Source organism: Terrapene carolina, unplaced genomic scaffold, assembly GCF_002925995.2.
Source record: "Terrapene carolina triunguis isolate 2854851 unplaced genomic scaffold, T_m_triunguis-2.0 Scaffold68, whole genome shotgun sequence".
Lineage (NCBI taxonomy): Eukaryota > Metazoa > Chordata > Testudines > Emydidae > Terrapene > Terrapene triunguis.
This window is the reverse complement of record NW_020664419.1, coordinates 73,298,269-73,324,700: the sequence shown is the minus strand read 5'-3', so window position 1 is coordinate 73,324,700 and position 26,432 is coordinate 73,298,269. Positions and strand designations below refer to the sequence as shown.

Sequence of the window (26,432 nt, the reverse complement as noted above, 5' to 3'; positions counted from 1 at the left end):
GGGGGGGGGGGGGAAGAGTCTGGACATTTACAAATTCCCCCCGGACGCTATTTTTAGCTCAAAAATCCGGACATGTCCGGGGGAATCCGGACGAATGGTAACCCTAGTACAACTAAAAGCTCTGATAACTATACATTAATGATTTCTAACTATAGATAGTGAATGAGTTTGTATGAGAGAACGCTTATGCCAAGCCTTGCTAGCGTAAGTGTTGTTTTGCCAATTGTTCTTTTACATAGAATTGCTGATTTGCTTAAAATGATTCTATTGCAAACAGAATAAAGGTAATGTGCTGGAAGTTTTGAGGTCAAAACACAAACTTGAAATGACAAGAAGCATTTTAGTGGGATGACCCAGAAACAAGGTAACACAAAACATGACCTAAAAAAATGCAGAAGTTATGTAAATTGAAGCTTGCGCATGTGTAGTGTACTGGTTACATAAAGTGTGATGTGCTAAAAAGCTGATTGGAGAAAAGTTCAGTAATATGGAATGTGAAAATGTAAAATAATCCAAGTGAACATGGCTCTCACTGGAGAAATACTGAACCAGAAACTGAAGGACAAGAATGAGGGGACCAGACCAAGGGATCGGAGGCGGCGACAACCATCATGAGCTCCCTGTATGATTGAAGTGGCCAAAAGAGCTAATGTGATCCTGAGATGCCCAAACAGAGAAATCTCAAGTAGGAGTAGAGGACTTATTTTACTTTACCTTTTGTATTTGGCACCGGTGCGACCACTGCTGGAATACTGTGTCCAGTTCTAGTGCCCACAATTCAAGAAGGATGTTGATAAATTAGAGACGGTTCAGAGAAGAGCCATGAGAATGATTGATTAAAGGACTAGAAAACCTACCTTATAGTGAAAGACTCAAGGAGCTCCATTTATTTAGTTTTATCAAAGAGAAGGTTAAGGGGTGACTTGATTACAGTGTAGAAGTATGGGAACAAATATTTAATAATGGATTCTTCAGTCTAGCAGAGAAAGGTAAAATGCAATCCAATGGCTGTAAGTTGAAGTTAGAGAAATTCAGACTGGAAATAAGGTATAAATTTTTAATAGGTGAGAGTAATTAACCATTGGTACAAGTTACCAAGGGTTGTAGTGGATTCTCCATCACTGATCATTTTAAAATCAAGATTGGATTTTTTTCTAAAAGATCTACTCTAGGAATTATTTTGGGGAAGTTCTATGGCCTGTATTATACAGGAGGTCAGACTAGATCATAATGGTCTTTTCTGGCCTTAGTAGCTATGAGATATAGGAGAACTTCTCGGTGCCCCGCAATATGGTAGCTTGAGCCCCCTACCAATTCAGTCTTATCTATTGTCTGGCATACATATATGTTCAGATACATGAGACAATAATTCTCTCTGAAATGGTATAAAAAATGCAGAAATAGATTAAGCCTAAATTGGGTGGATTTGTGATAGTTTCCTTCTTTGTAACCCCAATAATTTAAAGATTACTTTGTATTATGTAAGAATCATCCTTGAAAGTATTTAATATATAGTATCATGCTGTATTCCTACCTGTTAAGTTAGCTGTGGTTGTAGAGAGTGACACTTCTGGCTTATACAGAGTTTCGTGAATGGGAAATGCATATGATTATAAAAAAACGAATGCTGAAATTTATTTATTTATTTTTTTTATTTAGGTCTAAGTGGAAATCCAGCAGATATAGAGAGAAGAGAAGCAGTGTTTGGGAAGAACTTTATACCTCCTAAAAAGCCAAAAACATTTCTTCAGTTAGTATGGGAAGCACTACAGGATGTTACCCTAATTATATTAGAAATTGCAGCCATAATATCATTGGGCCTTTCTTTTTACCAGCCTCCAGGAGGGAACGAAGCAGGTAAGTAAACCTTGAAGCAAGAAATATTTAATATATGTAAATTGCAGTGTTGTGAAACTTCAATTCTAAATTTTACATAAGATCAATTTTAATCAGCCAATGGAGACCAAGAACATTCTTATTCAAAGTAATTTTGCTTGCTTTCCATTTCACTTCTCTACTGGGATAACACTAGCATAAAAACAGGTGCATTGGTTGCATTTAAAATGGCAATTCCAATAATATTCTGTGTTCATAGTCAGATTTGACTGTGAAGTGATATCATACACAAGCTTTAATACTTCAAATGAGGCATAAGCAGCAGGAGCTGCTGGATTCTTCAAAAGTAAACAGCCCACACAGTTCATGTTTTCATGCAATGAAATGCAAATTAAGATTTAGCTTTTCTCTTTCTTGAAGATTCTGAATAAACAGAATTGTTTCCAGATAGTGTTGACCAGGTTTTTTCCACTGGGAGCTGGCATGTCTAGCAGTCTTCTGTTTCTCATTTGTAAATGATAGTTAACACCGTCTTTGATCCTCCAATTCAGAAATGAAAAGATTGTCTGTACAGTCACTCAGAACTATCAGTTTAAAAACTTCAGCACCTGCTTTGGATCAGGCTTTCAGTGAGGGTTTTTGTTTTTTGTTTTTTTTTGGGGTGGGGGCAAACATAATGGTGGCTTCTTTGCTTTGACAAGTTGAAACTAGAATGCAAAGAAGTGTTGACTAAATAAAAATGGACATACAACAGTTTCCAGTCTGGTGCTCTTTCACCCTGTTCCCAGACATCTTTCATGAGGTTGTAGAAGCTGACCCAGCCATCAAGACAAAGTGAAACCCTATCCAGGCTGCATAGATAGCAGAGTTCTTGCTACAAGTTGTTCTTCTCAAGTTCAGTTTAGACGTTCTAGTTCTTGTGACTAATGTGATCACAGGTCTGAGTCACCAAGCCCTTTTCTCCACTGAGCCAGCTATTTCAGTACCTGTCAAAGAATCTTCTAAAACTCTTCAGACCTAAGAGAGACAACCAGATGATCTGACTGAATTTGAGTAACCTTTGCTGTTTCAGAAACTAGCATAAATATCAGCTAAACAGAATTGTTTGTAGTATAGCTCAAGGATGACTTCATAGCAGGGTGGATTTCTTTAAATAAAATCAAATTTAATCATGATTTAAATCACCAAGCAGGATGCACTGATTTAAATTATTTTGCATTTGTACTTTTTAGTTTTTCTGAAAGGTTGATTCTCATTAGTTGTAAGCATTAAAACATGTTGATTTGCAATTAATTATAGCCTTTACATTAAATTTAGGATATCTGTACACATTTATTTAAGCAATCATGTTGCTTAATTTACATCTGAATTTTACTTGGATTCTTAATCTTTAAATTTATTATAAATGGTGAATAATCTTATTTACTAGGGTTTTTTTAATTTGATTTGTGTTGAGTTCTGGATGGAAATGCAAATTAAATGCAAAAAAGAATTTGAAAATATATTAGCTAAATATAACAAATGTGGTGGCTACGTAAGAAAAAATGATCAAAGTTAAGAAAACATGTTTTGCATTTAAAACTAAAGTGTTAACTGTAGTTAGTGAACAGAACTGATTATTTCTGGTCATATCCATCAAGATTTTAGAACTAGAAGATCTCAACTTTTCACACCTAACTCTGGGTGTTTTTTTTTTTTTTATTTAAAAAATAAAAAATTTTCTTTTTTTTTTTTTTTTTTTTTCCCAACTCCCAATTGATTTCTTAACTTTGAATGTAGTAGCCATTGAACTGAACTAGTTGAATAAACTGAAATGAAGAAAACTTTCTCTGTGCCTTCAGAAGAGGCTACTGCTATCAAGAGCTGGCATAGCATTTCACCAAGCTTTGTTCCAGGTGCTTAGCCAGTGCCTTCTACCAGCTCAGTGATTTGACTTTCTCCAAAAGTTGGCAGCAAACACGTATACTGATTAACTTAAATAAAAAAAAAAAATTGATAGATTTTAATAAGTTTAGCCCTTAACATAATTTATTGATTTCAAATTTAATTTTGAATAGATTTAAGTTAAATACATGTTTACTTTTAAAAATAAACAAAATCCAATTTAAAAAAAATCCAATATTTAATGGTTTTTATCCACCATACTTCATACTATGGACATAACTGTCAGTTGTTAAATCAAAGCTTTTAAAAGGGTAACTCCTATTTTGATTGTTACAACTTCTGAAATAGTCAAAGTTAAGAGCTGCTCCTAGTTCACCATTTGAGCAGTCCTCCAGAATTCTGTAGATCATCCAGACTGACAGCTGCTGCTGTCAATTTGGATGGCAGAATTTAGTAACTGTTCCAATCATAAATCCAAAATAAGTTTCACAACTACCTTTTACAGCTTGTTTAGAAGCACTGTCTCTGAAGTTCTGGCCAGAGTTTCTTGAAATTTTCAAACTGAAATTTTTGTCAAAGCATGGCTTTTGTTTTTATGGTTCAAAATTTGAAGGAAAATCCACTGTTGCAGCCTTTGCCTCTACTGTGACGTTTGAGGTGGGGGGAACATTTCTTCATGTAAACAGAAGTTAAAAGCATTGTCTGCTCTGGAAGACTCGAGGTGGTTCAGAAGATAACTAGAAATTAATTATAGATTGAAAACATGCCAATTTTTTTTTTTTTTTTAGTTTCAATATCTCATCTCATTCTGTTCAGGACTGCAAAAAATATACCAGCAGGTAATGCTTGTAGTCAAAAGTAGATAAAGCAAGACAGTGGTGAAGATTCACCAACCAGGTCAAGAGAAACATTGGGAGAGATCAGTTTCCATGCAGCACATAGCTGTTGAGATGGGGAGAGTACTAGGGTTTCCTCCAAGATGATGGTGGTGGAACCCCCTCAGGGGCTCATCTTTTGAATAAGCCTCTAGCTACTAACTATCTGGCACACTTAAAGCTCCACATTGTTTTAGCTGCTAGAACAGAAAAGGGTTTTTTCTTCCTTTCCTGCCTAGAACCTCTTCCAAACTGTTGTTTTGGGAGGATCAGAGGGAGACTGAAAAGGGAGGTTAAATATCCGCTCTTCTGCTACTCCACTTCACATTCTTTTGGGGAGGGGAGGAAAGGTCTCCGTTCCTCTGGATCTTCCCTCCAGCTGCTCAGAGCTTTCTCCAAGCAGCCAGAAGAGTGAAACAGGCGTTCTTCTGTTTCACTACTGGCAGAGTTCTGAATAGTAGTAGGGCAACTGACCAAAATCTTGTCACTGAGCAGCTGCCGGGTAAAAGTGAACAAAAAAGATTTGCTGGAGCTGGATAGCTGTTACCTTTGCAGTGATAAGGACCCTTAAAATTTTCAAACTTAAGCACCTAACTCTGATATCTAAATAAATGGTCTGATATTTTTAAACTGCTGAGCACCTATAATTCCCACTGAAATCCTTCTTTGCTTCCTGAGTTTCTGAACTACACTACTTCTCTCATAAGTTCCTACTTGTTCCTACTCTCTCTTGTAATCTCTGAATGAGACATTGACCAGCTTTAATTTAAGCCTTTCTTAGGAAATCCTTTTACCAGACTAAAGTCAGTATAAATTTATTCCTTGTGAAAGTTAATATGGATTACAAAGGAGTCTATTTTTGAACTTTTAAAAAAAGTCTTTATTTCTTACAGCATGTGGAGCAGTGACTGTTGGTGAAGAAGAGGAGGAAGGTGAAACAGGTTGGATTGAAGGAGCTGCAATCCTTTTATCTGTAGTTTGTGTGGTATTGGTAACCGCTTTCAATGACTGGAGTAAAGAGAAACAATTTAGGGGGCTGCAGAGCCGCATCGAACAAGAACAGAAGTTTACTGTCATCAGGGGTGGACAAGTCATCCAGATACCAGTAGCCGACATAATTGTTGGGGATATTGCGCAAGTAAAATATGGTGAATATATATTTAACTCAATTATTTGACTTTATTAATAGTGTTTCAAGTTTGCAGTTTTTAATGCTCTGTATTTTAGGTGATCTTCTGCCAGCTGATGGTGTACTTATTCAAGGAAATGACCTTAAAATTGATGAAAGCTCATTGACTGGAGAATCAGATCAGGTTAAGAAGACTTTGGATAAAGATCCTATGCTGCTGTCAGGTGCGTGAATATTAATATTTAACTCATAGAATGGAGCAGTTGATACTAGGTTATAACTGACCCTGGAACTTGAATTTCTAGAATTCTGGTTTTCCTTCCTACTGGACCCAATGACCCTGCTGAGGGCTTGTGCTATCGGGACTCTGACATCAGAGGCAATGCCTAATAAGTCTGCATATATTAGCTATTTTCACCTGCAAAGTGACTTGCAAAAGACTCTTCTAAAAATGGGCTGTGTCCTGTTATCATTTATGATATGTAAACCAGACGTGAAAGCTTATATTAGAAAGCTTTTTGAGGTTTATCCTTGAAATATCAGCAATATCAGGTCTGGTCTTGGTTTTGTTGGTGGATTTGTTGGATGGCTCACAGTATGTTCATGAGCCCTTGTGTGGCATGCTTTATTAATGTTATCCATTCACAATGTTAACCAAGAAAGCTAAATGTGTAAAACAAAACCTAAACAGTATAAAAATGCCTTCAGCTTTGTCTCTTGTGCCTTTTGTCATTTCTTGAGTAGTCTACTCACCGTAATCTCAGGGCAGACAATATGAAATGTCTAATAAAGCACAAGCATAAGCACGATGTTTTGGCAAGGGAGAGAGGAGAACCTTTTAGCTCTATATTCTACATAAGTATGTTCAGCTTTTTAAAGATGGCCTGTAAAGAAGAGAACATTGTATCTCACCACTTAACAGCAGAAGTGGCTAAGGTTTGATAATTTTCTTTACATTATTTTTTAGTCCCTACAACATAGCTAGCTGGGAGACATATTTTTTTTCTAGTAGTTGGAACAAAGGAGGAAGAAGACAATTCTTAGATTCATAGTTCTGCCAGTTTGCAGTGTGCTCTGGCCAAATCACTTAACTTTTGCTTTAGTTTCCCATATTTACAAACTCAAATCTTGCTCAGGACTAGTGGAACACTTACCTGTTTGTAAAGCACTCTGAAATTCCTGGGTGCAAATTCTTGGGTTAAGTGTGTGAGAATGTCTGAGTAATTGAGTGGGAAATAAATACTAGGATGTGGTAATTATCCCAAAACAACATATTATAAATCCAGCAAATAAATTTAGTTTTAACTATGGAAAAAAAAATTCAAACATGTTAAGGTATGGAAATGACTAACTTATAAATGTTCATAGTTTCAGAGTAAGGTAAATTGATTTTTAAAGACAGATTAAACTCTTAATTTTTTCTATTGTGCAGAGTTGTTTTGGATACCCTAACTACATATTTCTACACCTTAACATATTTGGATTTTTTTAAATTTAGCCCCAACTCTAAATTGCTTAATTTCATAATGCCTGGTTTTGAGATACCAGTGATATCCCTGTAGGGTATTTTATCCTACACTGCTGATACGTACTCTTACTTTTTTGTCTAAGAATATAATTTATTTTAAAATAGGTTATTTTGCTGTCAAGACAGTGTTTACTCCTTAAGAGCTTGCCTTGTCTCTGATTGTGCAGTTGTAATATTAATGCTAGCTTTTAAACTAATTTAGTTGGCAAGTTGCTTACATGAGAATGTGACTCTCTTTAAATTCATTGCAGGGTTAAGCAGAATGAAAGCCTGGCCTGTGAACGGGAGTGTTTCTGTTAAAACAAGTTGGAATAGCAGAAAAAAGTGCAGGAAAATGCCTTATACATTTTTAGATTGCCCTAGCATCCAATTAGTCTCTTAAGAACAGTCTGTCTAAACTTTTTAAACTTTTCTACAATTTTAAACACAAATCAAGGGATCATATATAATTTAATCAAGTATTTAGTGACTCTTCTATTAAAAAACAACAAAAAACCCATAACATTTGATTTTATTGCTTTGCTAGCTGGCTACTTTTACACTTACTGGGAAAAGTATTAAGATGTACTCTGTTTCAGGTACCCATGTGATGGAAGGCTCTGGAAGAATGGTAGTTACTGCTGTAGGTGTGAACTCTCAAACTGGAATTATATTTACCTTACTTGGGGCTGGAGGGGATGATGAAGAGAAAGAGAAGGAGAAAAAGGACAAGAAAAGTAAGCATTGAATTTTAAATGGCTGAAAAATGTAATATTAGAGTTCTTTAAAGTTTATATTCTCCTGTCCTGTCGGTACTGTTTGGCAAGGTCAGGCAGATTGCAGTGGCCTGTGCAGAGCACCTGTTCCCATGTAATGTCTTGCAGCCAAAAATCTTTCAACCTGGCATCTACTGTCTTCTCAAGAAGACAAATCAATGGAGAACAGCTCTTTGGAAAAAGTTGTCTTACTCCGTATGACTCTTTCCATAACTTCAGTTCTGGCAACTGGCTATTGGAACTAAATAGTACCAGAGATAAACATGAGGACTCCTAGAAGAGGGCCTTAATCATTACATCACTCACTAAAAATGTCTTTCCAGGAAGTTGGGAAGGACTTGAAGCAAAATATTCCTTCCACAATAATCTATATCAATTATTATGGGGATGATAATCTGTTTTAGGATCTCTGCCAAAGGCTAATTATATTTCTTCCTATCTTAAATAATTCCATGTTCCTTTTTAAGGTACACAACTCCATATCTTATCCCAGAAACTTCCCCAGGATTCAAAAGGTGGGCTGGGTTACTAAGGCAAAACAGTAGCAGAAGATATGGTTGGCAATTACAGTTCCTTTGGAACCTTTTTATGGTAGCTCAGCACACAGAGTATCTTTTCTCCTCTTAACCCTGTCTTTTCTTACTCCTATTAGAAATCAACAAAGTCTTCAGGTAAAGCAGGCTAATTCTTTCTTTAAATTTAAGAAAAACCAAACAAGCATTGACCCCTTGGCATGGAGTTAATGCATCTGTTCCCTTCCTCCTTCAGTGCTATCTTTTTAACACAGACTTTCTAATATAATTCACATTAGCCAAAGCAGACAAAGAACAAGACAGCCCTTTTGGCAAGTAGTGCTCTTTTGTTCAATATTGACTTGTCCCTACATATAATCTGAGTGTCTTTCAAAAACTAGGAACATCTCTTTCTCTCATAAATCTGGAAACAGCACTCTCTGAATTCATTCACTATGCAAACCTGCAGATAAATCCTCAGCTTAGATATGAGGATTCAAAATCATGAAGACTGTGTGTTCTTAAAGTTTTTTTTATTTTGTAGCTTAAGTGTCAACCTGGATACCTTTCCAATTTCAGACAATAACCATTTATCAAGGCAGCATTGGTTGTGGAAATAAAGATCCACTTAACTAAAGTCATGGTTCCCTCCAGGGTAAAGAGAATAGTCAAGGCAATGACCTAGAATACATATTTACTAAGCAGCATGGACTGGATGTCAGCCTTTGTCTGGCACATGCTGATTGCTGTGGTGAGTCTTTTTCCTACCCAGTTACATTTAGGCTTATAGTAGAAACTACTGCTGTATGGCTTATTGAATTAGACTAGAGACTTGACTACTGAAGTAACCAGTGGGGGGGTTTCTCTGCAGAAAACATAACTTATTCTTCTGTCAAACGTAGTACTGGAAGCCTATTCAAACTGGCTTTGGTGTCATTGCATATCAATTTTCAGTTAAAAAATCCTATTTAGTTGCTTTGTTTCCGTTGTCCTGATTAAAACATTTTTTGTATGTAGAAGATACTGAAGTATAGTTCAGCCTTGTATTCAGATCTGTAAATGGGTTGCCTTAAACTAAGATTGTCCAAATTTTGGTCCTTCAGGGCAAATGGTAAGAAAATGTGCACTTGTGTTCTCTGATGGCGCCTCTCCCCTCCTCTCCTATTATGAGTGGACGAGTGAAGAGCAAAGCAGCCTCTGACCTGCTGCTCATTTAAGAGGGGAGCCACTTTTCAGAGAGCTGGAGCTGCGTAGCCTTCACAGTGGGAGGGAGGGGAAGTAAGGGGGAAAAGAAGCAAGCAGCTGGTGCAGGAGATGCTGGCGCTTTCAGGATAGGGCAATAGGAAGAGAGGTTTGAGCAGCAGTGGTGGTTCCACAGAAAAAGATAGCAGTTGCAGTAATTGATCTTAGGATCTTGATCTTACCCCCACTGCAGCTGACTTCTAGGAGGGCTGAGGTGGTTTTCCTAACACAAAACACGATGTGAAACTATCCAGATTTTACATATTTGCCCAGGTGGCCACTTTGTTGTAGATTATCATTAGTGGGTATCCACAAAGATTTTTGGCATTCTCTTATATGGCAAATGACCAGACACAAAACTGTTACTCAAAAGTAGTCTGCCATGTCTATATAGACAGGACATTAAGAAATAAGACTGTCCTAACAGATATCTCTGGAAAGGGAAGGTCATTGGAGGTTTTTAAGAACAGGTTAGAAAAACACCTGTCAGAGATAGTCTAGAAGGATCATACTTAGTCCTGCCACAGTGAATGGGACTAGACTAGATAATGTATCGAGGTCCCTTCCAGTCCTGCATTTGTGATTCTAAATATCAAAATATGTATTAATTTGAATTTTTATTCTCTCATCTGCAGTGTTGCTAAAACATTACTAAATTTGTGGTTTCAGTTTTGGCAGTGACCTCCCTGCTCAGGTTTCAACTATGCTGCAAAGTTTTGTAGCATAGATATGTTAGCTAGGAGTGGGGGGGTGGAAGCGGGGGGGGGGGGGGGGGGGTTAAAAATTGCATTGCCTAGCTGACATAGCTATGCTTGCAAAACCCCCAGTTTTTTTCAACAGTGTTTCTGTCAGCATAATTAATGGCATTCATGGGAGGTGTTTAGCTATGCTAGGAGAATTCCTGTCAGTTCATGCTGCCTTTTCATTCGGTGGCTATGCTGGCATACCTACACCAGCATAGCAGTGCTGGTGAAGCATCTGTAGTGTAAAAAGCCTAGTTCTGGTTCTGTAACAGTCCAACAGGTACTTCTAGGGGAATTCTGTGCCACTGCACAATGCAGAATTTTGCAGAAATTAATATTGTGCGTGCAGAATTTCCTTTTCCGCACAGAAATGGGCCACAGTGCTGCTGGCCGCCACTAGCGGCCGGCTGGACCTGACGGAGCCCACCTCGTACATAGACACTGCTAGGAGGAGCGGGGAGGGAGCTAGAGGGTTCCTGGTAGGTGCGGTTCCCTGCACACTCTGGGGGAAGGAGCCGGTGGCGCACAGGAAACTCCGCACAAGCCTGGGACCCAGCATCAGACTGTTTCTCCCTCTGGATCCCTGGGCTCTGAGGGGCAGGGGGAGCAGATGTCTGGGCTGGAGTGGGGGGCACAGCTGGGCTCGGGGGGGGGGGGGGGTATCTGGGCAAGGGGGGACCCTGAAGCTGGGATCTGAGGGGAAAGGAGGTGTGGATATCTGGGGGAATTTTTCTGTCTGTATTGTTAGACATACCTACTGACAAGTATTTTGAAATAAATTACCAAATAATTGAAACTGATTTGAATATGTAGTGTTATTTTGACAAATAAAATTAGCAGAATTTTGAAATACTGCATGCAGAAATTTTTTTTGTGCTGAATTTTTAATTTTTTGGCACAGAATTTCCCTAGGAGTAAACAGACTGAATTTCAAAACAGGAACGTCTAAGCTACCTCTTTTGCTGAGATATGCAGGTCTAACAAAGTTGATATTTATACTTAGATGATTAACCCATAGCTTGATGGTTCCATTATAAAACAAAAATTACACAAGAAGTTACTTTTCCTCCTAGGTATCCAGTCAAATTTTCTACATTTAAATTGAAGTTAATTGATGTGAGAAATAAGCAACCATAGGTTACAGAAATAAGACTTGAGAACTTATTTTTTTTAGTGCTTGTATGTTAGAGAGAGAGATGGAGCTTGAAAATTACAGTTCCTTATTTTTGTTCCTGACAGATAAAAAACAAGATGGAGCTGTTGAGAACCGCAACAAAGGTAAATATTTAAAAAAAAAAATCTTTTTGTATAGGTGTCTATTATAGGGAAAAAAGAGCTTGTGTATCTTAATCTGCCTCACCCATATACAGTAGTTTGTTTAAATATTATGGATCTAGGTAAATGTTGCCAGAATCTAACCCAAAAATGCAAATATGAAATGTCCCTTATGATTAAAATCAAAAGTAGCAAACGTTAAGACCCACATTTTCTAACTTCACCCCAAATTTTCAAACAGTGTCCAATGTTAAATTCCCAAAAGCCTTGGCTAAACATCTAAATAGAAGTGACCTGAGCCCCTCTAGGTCACGTAGCATTCATTTCTGGTGGTGATCCTGAAGCCAGTTTTGACGTGATCAGGGATCACTGGTGACGTTATTGATCAGCTGGGAATGACTGGCTTCAAGGACACCACTAAAGCTGATGTTAATGGGAGTTGGGATTGCTGAGCACATGCATCTAACACTGATTCCAGTGTCTGACTGGACTTATGAATGAATAATTGCAATGTCCCCTATATTTCTAAACTTAGCCAAAGCTCAAGATGGTGCAGCCATGGAAATGCAACCCTTGAAGAGTGAAGATGGTGGAGATGGAGATGAGAAAGACAAGAAGAGAGCAAATATGCCAAAGAAAGAAAAATCAGTTCTACAAGGCAAACTTACAAAGCTAGCAGTTCAGATTGGCAAAGCAGGTATGATTTTTATTCATATTTTTGTGGCTTTTGACACTGAACAAATTTGGTGTCATTGCTCTGAAATATTCTGGTGGCCCTGCTCTGAAATAACCTACTCATAAGTAGTTTTTTTTTTTTGTTTTTATCCTTTTCTAGTATCACACTGGCTTATTTGATAGAAAATATGGCAAAGACAAGTTAAAGTACATATACTCTAATTGTAAAGTGAAAAGTTACAACGAACCTGCGTGTGCTTTACTCTGAGTGTATAATCAAATGAATGTATTGGTAGTTTCTCTTAAAGAATATAACACTAGAAAGTACAGCTTTAGAACATTGGTTTCCAAGATGATGGTGTGTGGTGTATTTTGTGAAATATTTCTACCTTTCACACTACTTCTCACTTTGGCATATTATATGCCAACAAATGTCTTTCCTGGAAAACTCTGTTTGACCAGGCAGTAATACTACATAGAAATGTGATTGTTGGATCTGTTGCCCTTTATCTGAGCAGAGGGAATGTGAATTTGTAATATTGACGTACACTGTTGAAGATAGGACTTTTTCTTCTATTAGAGGGCCCACTATTGAGGCATTCTTCTGATTCCTCTTCCCACAAAGTATATCAATGGCATCTTTATCGATTACTTGTTTCTTTTCTGGATATTTCTTTTGTGTATTGTATTGGTGTATATTCAGGTTTGAGAATCTCTTCCCACTCTAATCAAGCATGTTGTGGTGTGTGTGGGGGGGGGGAGGGGGGGCTATAGGATATAAGTAAAGTTAAGTTACTACTAAAGTCGACATTTTGACTTTAAAGTCTGCCCTTCCAAAATGAATGGGGAAATAGATGTGAAATGTCATTATTGAAGCTTATTTTTTCTTAAATTGATCAGTAATGACCTTGGAGCCAGGCATTTCCTAGGCGCTAATGACTGATGCCCTGAAACACAGCTGAGGAGCACTAGCTCAGTAACCAAGTCATATCAGCATGAGAGAGTAACTAGCTCTAAGGTCACTATTAGCATTATCTAAACTAAAATTTTAGAACAGACCCTTTTTGGCAGGCAGGAGCAGCTTGTTATTCCTAGGGTTTGTTTTGGTGGCATGTGCCGGTGTATCCATAGAGTGTCATGTTGCATGTCCATCTTCATCTGATACTTCCACAGGATGGTGTACTAACAAATTAGGTTTTTACATATGCTCTTTATTTTCTTTATATTGTAAACTAACATCACTATTCTTTCCACCCATTCCCCTTATTACTTTATCTTAAATATCAGAGGGGTAGCCGTGTTAGTCTGTATCCATAAAAACAACTAGGAGTCCAGTGGCACCTTAAAGACTAACAGATTTATTTGGGCATAAGCTTCCGTGGGTAAAAAGCCCATTTCAGATGCATGGAGTGAAAATTACAGATGCAGGCATAAATATACACATAAATACAATATTTATCTTAAATATTTAGTCTTAATAATTAAGAGACTTCTTTTGTCTTTAAGACCTTTTTAAACAAATGTGTCTACATAATAAAAATAAACTAGATCGTTTCAGCTCTGTTAGAAGCACTGACAAAATAAATGTTTGGCAAACAATTGCTTATTTGATGGGATGAGAAAGCTAATTATGTTTATGAAGAGGAACTAGAAAGTGCACCATTTTAAAAGTAATATAAAATGACCTGTTCATAGTTGCATTGTCCTAAAATTGTACCAAAACCATGAAAATTATTATTGCAATAGGGCATTTAACACAGGAGTCGTTTCTTGATGTACGTAGTTATGCTTATCTTAGTGGAAGAGAGGAGGGAACAGATTTTTAGTAGTTCATGTGCAAAGGGTTCACATTCAGTTTCATTCAGTAATTATACTGAAGTGTTTCATGTGTAATTCCACTTCTTCCAGGCATTCAATGCAAGTTTTTCTTTCTAAACAATGTTTTACTTCACATTTGAGCAGCTCACTACAACTTCTGTGCCTTTCACTCCCTTGTTAAAATCCCTCTTCTTAGGTTATCTTCAGCTTCTTTAAAGAGATCCTTCCATGCCTCTTCTTTCTGCTTGCACTCTCCTGCTCTCACTCTGAAGTGTTCTCCTTGTTTTTCTCAATTCTGTCTGCTCCTGTATCTGGCCCTAAAATTAATCCCATTTCTTCTCTTCCCCAGTCACTCCTTTGGCAACTTTTTTTTCTATATGCATGAATGTCATTGTCCCACTAGTGTAAGCGCGCGCGCGCGCTCTCTCTCTCTCTCTCTGACCCCAACTCTCTCTCCATCTACTTTCCTATCTCCTTCCTTTCATTTACCTTTATGCTTAATCAATATGTTGTCTAGTCCTGTCTTGAATGTATTTTCACTAACTAGCATTATGATCCCCTACAATCTAGCTTCCATTCACTCCACTGAAATTGCCCTCACCAGTGTCCTGTTGTGAAATATCAAGGCCTCTTCTACATTTTCATCCTTTTGGATCAGCCTGCTATCTTCAATGCTATTCTTTCTCCTGAGAACTCTTCCCTTACCCATAAGTCTGTCACAAATGTGCTTTACCCTTCACCTTTGTGAAGACTCGTCCATTACTTACATCTTAATATAGTGGTGTAAGAGTTTATATAGCCAATAAAAAATTGTATTTGTGTGTTTGGGAGCTAAGTTTATAACTGCTTTGAGAACCATCAAAATCTTCTGACTTACCTGTTACAATTTTATATTTAAGATTTTTGTTATTTTTCCCATTTTAAATAACACTTTCAGATTTTTGCATTTAATCTGAAAATGAGGGTAGTTTTTTTTAAAATCTTATTTTAGATGTTATTTGTATAATAGAGAAGATATATATTTTTTTTAAATAACTGCTTATCCTTTTCTTTTTAACAAAAGGTTTGTTGATGTCTGCAATCACAGTCCTTATCCTTATCTTGTATTTTGTAATTGATACCTTCTGGGTTCAGAAGCGACCTTGGCTTGCTGAATGCACACCAATTTATATTCAATACTTTGTGAAGTTCTTCATTATTGGAGTTACAGTCCTGGTGGTGGCAGTACCAGAAGGTCTTCCACTTGCAGTCACTATTTCACTGGCTTACTCTGTAAAGGTATGTGTAAAAAGCACACTTAAAGGTAGGTGGGCACATAAAACAGTTCTAAATCATGCAAAGCAGGAAATTCTACATTGTTAAACTGTCTTCATTGGAGACTGAGGGAATCTTACTTCACTCATTCTCGTCTGTAGTACAGTACAATGAAAAAACATTGTGGCGAGTTGGTATCTAATCCTCTGTGCATTAAAATAAATCAGGGGTTCCTTGGGCAGAATAATGTAAACTTAGAAATAGTCTACTTGACATGAAGTGAAGCATAGTGGTTCTGGTGCATGGACTTGGAATAGAAGGACTTCTGTCATATGTGCATGTGTGTATAGTTTTAGCACTCCAGTATGCTTGTCATATTCATACCATAACCTATTGTACTAACTTAAAATAAAGGAGTGTGTGTGTGTGTGTGTGTGTGTGTGTGTGTGTGTTAGGATTGCACACTGAGCTATGTAAACTTTCCTTTCTGCCACTAACACACTTGTCCAATAAGCATTACTAATTAGTAAATTTAAGCCGAAAATGATGCAATAATCCTTCATAGTCTGCTTGGGTACTTGCCAATTCATTGTTTTCCCCTACTTTTGAGTCAATATTGCAGAATATCTAGAGCCTACTATCTAGTACAAGGTATCTGCTACCTTGGTAAACTTCAGATTCTTAGATATCTTTATTTTGTTCCAATACAGTAGTGATAATGAGAGGTTGAACACTGCTTTGAGATTGGCATAGTGCAGACACTGACTGTGTGCTGCTTTTTCATACAGCTCTGCTAATGTACCTTTATTGCAACTTGCAGCAGCGTTGGTATTCGAGACCTATAGCCCACTTAACTGCCTTTTGGGAGCTAGAATGATTGAAACTAGGATTTTGAACTAATGTCTATAGGTGAAACTCATGCACTACTTTTCTGCACCATCTGGTCTGTTTCTCTTGGCTGTTCAGTCCATTATCACAGATTTCAGTTCTTGAATAGTCAAACTTCACTGACTTGAAACATTTTAAATAAAATTCTAACAAAAAAATATAGTCAGAACATCACACAAATTTTAAGATGACTGAATAGTTTGCCCTTTAGGCTAAAAGAAAATATAACAAAGTAGTTCTGTCTTGCTCTCCAGTCAGTGAATGGAGAGCACCCTGTAATGCAAGCTGAAGTATTTAAGTTGTATGCTAATCTTACTATGTAAAAACATAACTTAAAAACTGGGGAGGGAGAAAGGGCTCAACCTCCCTATATGTCTGTCCCCCCCCCCCCCTTTTAAGAGCAGTTGTAAAGCAACTGTCTCCTACAGCAGCGACATTCATCTTTGGAAACAGTTGAATATTCATCTCCGGTTGATCAGTCAGGAGTAGATGCTGAACAAAATGTCTTCTATTAGAAGTGGTCTGCTCAGATCCCAGATTCTGTTAGTGTAGCGATATAGCTGGTGTCTCACTTTGAGTAATTCGCTGGAATGTTACTACTTATTCACCTAAGTTTGACATACAAATGCAGCAGAATATGGACTCTGGCTCTAGTAGACATGTTTAAAATGCAGTTTATTGTGGCATGATATATTTGGGTATAAATTTTCTGTATGTGTCAGTATTTGGGTTGCCAACCTGAGGCACCTTTTTAAAGAGGCCTGCTCTTCTGCAGGTAGGTATTAGCGCTTTCTGAAGACCCAATACCTTAAAAGTCAGAAGTTTTGAAAGTTGAAGCACTGGTGGCGGTGGTGGTGACTAGCTGTTCATATTTGCTTTTTTTTCTTCATAGAAAATGATGAAAGATAATAATTTGGTGAGACACCTGGATGCTTGTGAAACCATGGGCAATGCAACAGCCATTTGCTCAGATAAAACTGGAACATTGACCATGAACAGAATGACAGTGGTGCAGGCTTTTGTCAGTGAAAAACATTATAAAAAAATTCCAGAACCAGATGCTATTCCTGAGAAAACTCTGGCTCATCTTGTAACAGGAATTTCTGTTAATTGTGCTTATACTTCCAAAATACTGGTAAGTGAATTTCCTTAGTTTTATGCAATAGTAAAAATAAAAGGCCAGTCATCTTTAGTTCTAAAAAAACCCTGTACAAATAATGGTCATGTTTGACCATCAACTAGCTGATTTAAATGTGCATAAACTGAGTTAAGGGTGAGGTACCTTTTAACCGTACTGTAATTTAAGACACCCCAATATTTCAGTTGGTTTGGGAACCATTCAAAACACAAATACTGGCTTATTTTACAGTTGGCATTATTTTGAATTGGTGATTCAGAAATGGACTCCAAGAAGCTGACTTTCTTATAATACCTAATTCTTGGATAAACTTATGAATTTTGTTTTACAGGCTGGGGGCTGTCTCCTCTGTTTGGAAAGCATCTAGCACATTTTGGGTGCTACCACAATATAAACATGTGAGAGCAGTATAGTGTGTTCACTAGATATAATGAAAAATGCAAGTACAAATAGTGGCTTAATTTAATTGATCAGTTTTTATTCCTGGATAATGTAATGTTAGTAGAATAAGTGCATAGATTAAGGGTCAATAATATCCATCATTGTTTATAACTTGATTCCTTTTCATTATGTTGAGCATTTGTGAAATGAATAGTTCAGTACCTGTATCACAAATCTTGCACAACTTGATATTCAGTATAAATATTGCACTCTTTTTAGTTTGTTACTTTTGTCTAGTAGTTTAATGGTGGGATCCACTTACCTGATTCATATACACACCACCAATCATGATCTCAGGAGATATTACATGCCATATATAATAAGGAAAAATGTTGAGGTTGCTTTCTGAGTAGACAGAAAATTGTGAAGCATATAGCAGAGTATGGCTTACTTGCCTTAAATACTCCAGCCAATTACATAAGTTTGCCAGTACCCATCTATATGTTAAGGAATATCAACTCTACAATACATAGCTAAATTAGAACTTTTTCTGTGAAAAAGATATGTTTGCTACCCGTAGAGAAAATTGGTGAAAATTTTCAGAAAGTAGCCAGTACAGAGAGAGAAATATCCAGTAAGAGTGCAGTAGGTGCATATGAGTGGCTCAGTGCTGAGGTTCATTCCAACAATATGCGTTGCTCCAATTTGTCTTGTGCGGATGGTTCAGGACCTATAATATGCTTGCATGGGAAGAGTGATTTTTGGAGAAATAGTAGGAAACAACCCTTATGAATGATATTAGTGTTACTGTACCTGTAAAAAGGAAAGTTGCTCTAAGCCTTTTGCTATATCCAGTAACAGTGGTACCCTTGACTGTCCCCACCCCCCAAAAAAACACCTTACAGAGAAAAGAGGCATCACAATACCTTGTCTAGATCCAAGCTACAATTTTTAACTCACTAGTATCTTAATATTCTAGAATCTGAGAAAAATATTAAACCATCTGCCTGGTGAAGTTGTTAATGTTACGTGTCTTGTTAATTTGCAAGAGCATGTCTTCTAATTTGAATAGGCAAATTTTGTCCAGAATATATTAACTGTATTTTAGGCTAGCTGGCATCAACTAATGAAAAACTTTGAAAAGACTTTTTATTTTTTAAAAGCATGACAAAAATCAACATAAAATGGGTTAACTGATATGAAAAATTTAAATGAAGAATCTTCTACCAATTGGAGGTGTTTCTAGTGGGTCCAACAGGGATCTGGCATTGGCTTAATGCTAATCAATCGACGTGGAAGAATATATAAAGAAGTTGGTAAAGTTTGCAGATGACACAAATGGGTGGAGTGGTAAATAACGATGAGAAAAGCTCGGTGTAATACAGACCAACCTAGATTGCTTGGTAAGGTGGGCTCATTTGAACACCATGTGTGTTTAACGCAGCCAGATGCCAGATCCTACATCTAGGAATAAAGAGTGTAGATCATACTTAAAAGATTCAGCAGTGTATCTTGGGGAAGTGGGGGTGGAAAGTGACTCCAAAAATTATTTAGGGATTTCGGTGGGTAACAAACTGAACATGAACTTACAGTGCAGTCCTGTAGCTAAGAGGGCAAACTCTGTCACATAATGCAGTTAACCATGGAACTTATTGCCAGGTGATGTTGTGAAGGCCAAAAGTATAACCGAGTTCAAAAAGGAATTAGATAAGTTCATGGAGAATAGGTCCATCAGTAGCTATTAGCTAGGATGCAACCCCATGCTCTGGGTGTGCCTAAACCTCTGACTGCAAGAAGCTGGGGTTGGATGACACGGGATAGTTCACTCAATAGTTGCCCAGTTCTGTTCATTCCCTCTGAAGCATCTGGAACTGGCCACTGTTGGAAGACAGGATACTGGACTAGACAGACCATTGGTTTCACCCAGTATGGCCATTCTTTTTGATCCTTGGCTGTATAAGTAGAGAAACAGTGAGTAGGAATAATGAGGTGGTACTGTCCCTATATATGGCATTAGTGGGACCACTGTTGGAATATGGTGTCCAGTTCTGTTGTCAGCACTTCAAAAAGGATGCTGAAAAGTTGGAAAAGGTTCAGAAAAGAGCTAAAAATAGTTTGAGTTCTATAAACTATGCCTTACAATCAGACTTAAGTACAATATAGTTAGTTTAGAGAAGGTTAATGGGTGACTTCATCATGGCCTACAAGGGGAAGAGATTTCATAGTAATAGGCTCTTTAATCTATCAGAGAAGACATAATGTGTCAATTTTAAGGAATCCAAAATTAAACAAATTTGGACTAGAAATAACTTTAACAACGAGGGCACTTAAGAATTGGAACAACTTACTTTTGAATGTGGGGGATTCTGTCATTTGTAGTCTTTTTAATCAAAAGTTGGATATCTTTCCATAAAGATGTTGTCACTTGAACAGAAGTTATGGGATCAGATGCAGAAACTATTGGGTTGGATTCTTTGGCCTGTTACAGGATGTCTAACTGAGAAATCATAAATGGTCCCTTCCTGGCTTACAATTTATGAAAGCTGCCAATTTCTTTTCACTTTGATCAGGGCATTTATAAATACAGATTTTTAACACTTGTAATAAGTGACTTTGATTTACAAATTCAGCAATTCATAAGCAGGGTATATCTGGTTCTAGGATGGTAATAACTTCACTTCTACTGCTCTTAAATTTGCAATTTTCTAATAATGGAGTACTGTATTCTGCAAACTAGAATAGAATTGCATCTTTTTTTACAGCCTCCTGAAAAAGAAGGTGGCCTACCACGTCATGTTGGTAATAAAACAGAATGTGCCTTGCTGGGATTGCTTCTGGATTTAAAAAGAGATTATCAGGATGTAAGAAATGAAATACCAGAAGAGGCACTTTACAAAGTATATACCTTCAACTCAGTCAGAAAATCAATGAGTACGGTGTTAAAAAATTCTGATGGCAGTTTTCGGATATTCAGCAAGGGTGCCTCTGAGATAGTTCTTAAAAAGTAAGATTAATTTTTTTTAAATGTTATGTACATGTAATTGACAAACTAATCAGATAATCTTTTTATCTTCCCATTTGAGAACAGTAAAACTGTTAAACTATACCATGCAAAAGTACCAGCTCTTCTATGTATTGGCTGCCACCAATGCAGATTTTGGGATATACGCCTTTCTCCTGTTAGTCAAGAAGGTGACATCCAGCTGTAACAGACTTATTTCCTACTACCCTGAGAGCTGCTCTTACTATATTTTGCCTTTTTCACACAACTGCTTTTTCCTATTTCAGTGAAGCAGGAAAACAGTAAAGTAGGTTTCTCTTTTCCTTTTGCTTCCCTAAAATCACATTGCAGAAGAAGGGAAAACTTGCATGAAAGTTGAAGTGTGGTGCAGGCAATGGCATGCTGCTTCTTATGCCTAAGCAAACTCTGAATCTGCTTTTGAGACAGGAAGCAGGTAAGTGGGCAGAGCAGAAGGCTAGTCACAACCACTGTGCTATGGCTTTACGCTCAAGCAAAGTGGGGACTCTCTCTAGATGTGAGACAACCACTGCCCCAAAATGCTTGCTAGACCGAAATAGAACCAACAAACCATTACAACCCCCACCCCCACCCCTCCATGGCAAGTTTCAACGCCCTGCCTGAGAACAATTATTTACTCCTTTTAAAAGATACATAAAGCCTCTCTGAAGCTGAAGACAGGCTTTCCTTCGTCCATTCTGTGTGTCAGTGATTTTGTTTCAGGTGCATCAGCCCTCTCATCGATTGTCCTCATTCTTACCTGGACAGTGTCAGAGGTGAGAAGTGAATGGGACCAGAAAGCAAGTTCACTTTGACAGCCATGCACCTGAGAAATTCCTCACCCTACTTTTAGACCATTGGACTGTCTTGTCGCTAGTTGGTTGCTGTGCGGCGTGTTTCCCACCCAGCTGTGAACAACTGACAGGCAGTGGCCAACTTTCTAGGGAAGGATAGTGCCTCTGTCAGGCATAGATCCAGACCATAACATCAGCCCAGTCAAGCTTTCAAGAAGAAACAAAAGTTAGGCCCCCTATTTCAAGTGTGAAAGTTCTGATTCAGTCATGATAGTTGATTGAGTTCACTGCTCTAAATGTTAAGTTTCTGTGACCAAAAGGAAACTACTCCCTCATGCTCAGCAGTTAATGCCCCCCTAACTAAGATGATTTTTCTGGTCTATTTTGTTTCCTCTGCATCAGTTTCATCATCTAGTGATAATGTAACTGACCAGCTAACTCATAGGATTTTAAAGCTGTATCCACAACTCCAGGGTTAAGACCTTTCCCAAGCAGATGTCAGCCTGAAGAAACTCTTCTGTCCTTCAAGAGGCATGCAGAACCTGACATGGGTAGGATCTCTTTGGGGATTTTTCCTTGATGTGGAGTTCTGAATCTTCCATGGAGGAACGGGAAAACTTGACCATTTTCCAAAAAGAGAGCCGAGTTGCCAAAACTAGACCGAGATCCTGTCTCCTTGAAAAGAACGCAGTCTGTTACCAGAACTAGTTTTATTCACCAGTATCTGCTTGAGTATTTTTAAAAGCTTGGGTATATATAATGGACCTGTATCATATCCTCACTGTTTTATCAGGGCTAGATCCAGGAGAAAGTCTCAGGGAGCTGTTGCAAACTAAAAATTGTATCTTGTTGGATTGGTAGTGAACAATGCTCCTAGATCAAACTGGTCAACGTGGGCACTCTTGTAGATAGATCACTAATCTCTTACTACTGAAAGATAAAACTGAAATCCTTCCTCCTCTCTATACTTCAGTGTCTCAATAGCTGGAAGTAAATTCTGTGTTTCTCTGGTCACTTTGGCACAGAATGTGGATGTAGCCATTGACACAGGTTTGTTCCACACATTAATTTAAAGCTAAATCTCATCAGAGTATCACAAATCACGACTACTTAATTGTTGACAATTAAAATGTTCTCTGTCCTCATTCTTTCCATGTTGGAAAATTGAAATAGTCTTTCCACTAGTGTACCAGGCACCTACCCTTATCCAAATTTAAACAGTGTGGCTTTTTTTTATTCCTGTGTTTGTTTTTTTTGTTTGTTTGTTTTTTCTCATGAGCTTCTGTTCTACATGCCAAACTGGAAGTAGGGTTTGGGACCTCTGGCCAGGGTTGGGGAGAGGGGACATGAAAACTTAGATGGAATTGGAAGTTACCTGAGTAGCTGAAAACATAGAATTACTCCAGTCTTTTGAAAAGTAACAGAAGAAAATAGCAGATAAGGAAATCTATCTAGTATGCCAGAATAATACTTTAAGTAATCTCTACATTATTATTTTTTTGATAACTACTTAACCAGTGACTTCCCACCTCCATCCCCCTTGCTCTTTCTATAACTATTAGCAGGAGCTTGATTCCCTCATCACCTCCTTAAATATTTTTAAGACCTTTCTTGGAAGGTAAGGAAAATCATAAATTTTTATCGACTTAAACATTTTAGCTTATGGCATTGTGAATTTGTGATTTGACTGCTTCATAGCTTTTGTTTAAGTAATAAAAATTTCCCAATATTTAAATATACAACAGTTGTGCATCTTTCCTTCTTTACCTTGCTTCTAGTCTCAACAAATCATGATGTAGTTTGTGAATGTTCTATTTGTTTATTGACAAGTGTTGAGTTAAATGTGTAGTTTTAGACCATAGCATTTTAAGAATTCAACATAGTTTTCCTACATGCTTTTTGGGAGACCTGAAATTCATATTTTGGCTATAATGGTGGTGGGGAACGGTTGAGTCATTTGGTACTTTAGAATGTTAACACGTCTACTCAGTTGTATGTAATTATGACTTGATATTTAAAAAGCATCTTTCTTATGCTTCTGGAGTTAGTGTATATTGTACTGTATTGCAATGTATTTGAAGTTTTAAGTGGAATTTTTTTTTTTAGTGCTTTGCTGCTTGAGGAGGAAACACATTTATTTTTGTATTTCCTGGCAATGAGAAATCAAACTCTTCTATGGTCAAAAATACACCTAATATTTCTTTCCTCATTAGTCAGATCCTCTAAACTTGTTTCTTTCTGAAACAAATTACCTGCTGATTTTTAGTGAATGTTTTTTACCATATCATTTGGATCAGTTTGTGCTATATTAAAGTATTTCAAGAGATGAAGGAATAAACCTATGAAGTGATAAACTGTTTTTGGGCTATTGTAATGCTTTCCTTTGTATTTCTGTCTAAAGAGAACTTGCGGTTCAGTTTACAGATTGTTGGCACTGCCTTACTAATGACTATACTACTTACTTGCTGCGGGTAGGGAGAGGTCACTTGTTTACTGCTAAACATTTATCAACTCACTACCAACTTTACTGGAAATCCCGACAATATATATACAGACAATTCAAAACACAAGGGTACCCGGAGCATGGGGAAGGGGGTTTTCTTGTGTTCAAGTTATACATGTAGATGTAAAGCTCAGACTTGCAAAAACAACAAGTCTGAAGCTAATCTTAGAAATATAATTTTTATAAAAACCTTGCTTAAAATCACTGCAGTTTGGTCTGATGTCTTGCAGGCAGATATTTTGGTGTCAGACCAAATTAAGTACCATATAAATTGATAAGCACAATTGATTTAAATCCTACTCCTGTACCACGTGAAACATTGGACCCGGTTCTCATATTGCTAAAGAGCTAAATTTCTTAGACTCAGCTGGTCAGAGTGAGCATTATCTAAATACCAGTTTAGAGAGTTTTAATTCTTTGAAGGTAATGTTAGTTTATGCACTCTTATCCACCATAGCTGCTGCTGCTTTGGGGCATTGTTTTGTGCTGTGGAGCTCCCCACTGTTCATCTCTCACTGAACACAAAACACAGAAGTACAATACAGACAGACTAATATATTAACTTTCAATTTCTGCCATTTTAAGCGCCTGCAAAATATAGTGCTTATATGAGGGGGAGTTAATGTAAGGTTGACACCACCTTCCTTTGCCTTTTGGAGGGACTCAAAATTTTTTTCCTTTGAGGAAAACGATTAGTTATGCCTGCGAGTATTACAATTTCATTTTATCAGGTGTTTAAGTATGTGGTTCTGAATCTTACCATAAACTAAATCCTTTATTTGGTATTTAGTCACCTCTTCCATTCTTTTTTTAGGTGCTTCAAAATATTGAGTGCTAATGGTGAACCAAAGGCATTCAGACCTAGGGACCGTGATGATATTATAAAAACTGTGATTGAACCTATGGCCTCTGAGGGACTCAGAACTATATGTCTAGCATTCAGAGACTTCCCAGCGGGAGAACCTGAGCCAGAGTGGGACAATGAAAATGATATTGTCACTGGTCTTACCTGCATTGCTGTTGTAGGGATTGAAGATCCTGTGAGGCCTGAGGTAGGAAGAACTGTGAATTCATTGTAACTGTTAAACTGTATTTTTGCTTAAAATAAATCTTCGCCTAGATCAATTTGTTAGGCATCTGGATTCTTGACATTCTTTACAGGACTGTTTGCCAAAAGAGAGTCTCGTTTATTTACTGTGCTTAAGATTTAATGTTGCTTATGTGATGAAAGGTGGTCCAGGAACCTAGTGAAAGTGTCATAGATGGAGACTATAAATAATTAAGACTTTCATATTGCCAGTGTGTTCTTGTAGCCCTCTACAATGACCTGGAAGGCAAATGGAACAATCAGTAAGCACTCAGTAGTAATGCATTCACAAACTTGGACATGAGAAACAACATTATTTAGGACCAAATAATATTGGCCATTGTCTTCTGTATCTCCTTTAAAAAAAAAAAAAAAAAGGGGGGGGGGGGTGGGGGGCATTTTATAGGGTCTCAATAACCAGAGGTAAGGAAAGAAGACATCTCCTTTGTAGATCTTTTCAGGAGAACAGTAACACTTCACAATGCATTTAAGTATAAGCAATAGGTATAAGAACAAATCCCAGGGTGGGATTTGAGTCCAATCATAGAATATCAGGGTTGGAAGGGACATCAGGAGGTCATCTTGTCTAACCCCCCTGCTCAAAGCAGAACCAATCCTCAGACAGATTTTTATCCCAGTTCCCTAAATGGCCCCCTTAAGGATTGAACTCAACCCTGGGTTTAGCAGGCCAATGCTCAAACCACTGAGCTATCCCAAAAGTGAGCACTACCAACTGTAGCGTACTGACAGTTGGAAACAATGGCGAAATCATAAAACATGCAGAGAATAAAATACTGGTATTTGTTTTTGTAAACCTTAACACCAGAGCTTACTAACGTGGCATGTGGCTCTTTGCAGATATTTAAAGTATACAATTTATTTCATAGCGGTGCTCTGCAGAAAGTCTGATAGTGAAATACACAATAATGGTCAATTGCTTGAGGCTCTTTAAGTGATAACTAAAAAGAAAGTAAATGTATTTGAAAATTAAATTTTATGGGGAAAAGAAGTCTGTGCATGGACACGTGAATTATTGATGTTAGAACACCAACTTTACTTGGTCAGCTGTTGAGGATTGAACAAAGAACCTTGATCT

At 37.5% G+C, this 26,432-nt stretch overlaps 1 protein-coding gene across 6 annotated transcripts in view; it reads left to right on the top strand.

Annotated features, from left to right (window-relative positions):
• Nucleotides 1–26,432, top strand: part of ATP2B1 (ATPase plasma membrane Ca2+ transporting 1) — a 108,154-nt gene that overhangs the window by 61,563 nt on the left and 20,159 nt on the right. For all 6 annotated transcript variants that reach the window (XM_024212795.2, XM_024212789.2, XM_024212791.2 and 3 more), the window contains exons 3-12: nucleotides 1,660–1,857; nucleotides 5,489–5,743; nucleotides 5,823–5,948; nucleotides 7,831–7,968; nucleotides 11,744–11,782; nucleotides 12,315–12,476; nucleotides 15,336–15,550; nucleotides 17,307–17,549; nucleotides 20,696–20,937; nucleotides 25,064–25,301. In XM_024212795.2, the coding sequence (XP_024068563.1) occupies nucleotides 1,660–1,857; nucleotides 5,489–5,743; nucleotides 5,823–5,948; nucleotides 7,831–7,968; nucleotides 11,744–11,782; nucleotides 12,315–12,476; nucleotides 15,336–15,550; nucleotides 17,307–17,549; nucleotides 20,696–20,937; nucleotides 25,064–25,301 (1,856 nt within the window). The remainder of the gene's footprint in view (nucleotides 1–1,659; nucleotides 1,858–5,488; nucleotides 5,744–5,822; nucleotides 5,949–7,830; nucleotides 7,969–11,743; nucleotides 11,783–12,314; nucleotides 12,477–15,335; nucleotides 15,551–17,306; nucleotides 17,550–20,695; nucleotides 20,938–25,063; nucleotides 25,302–26,432) is intronic.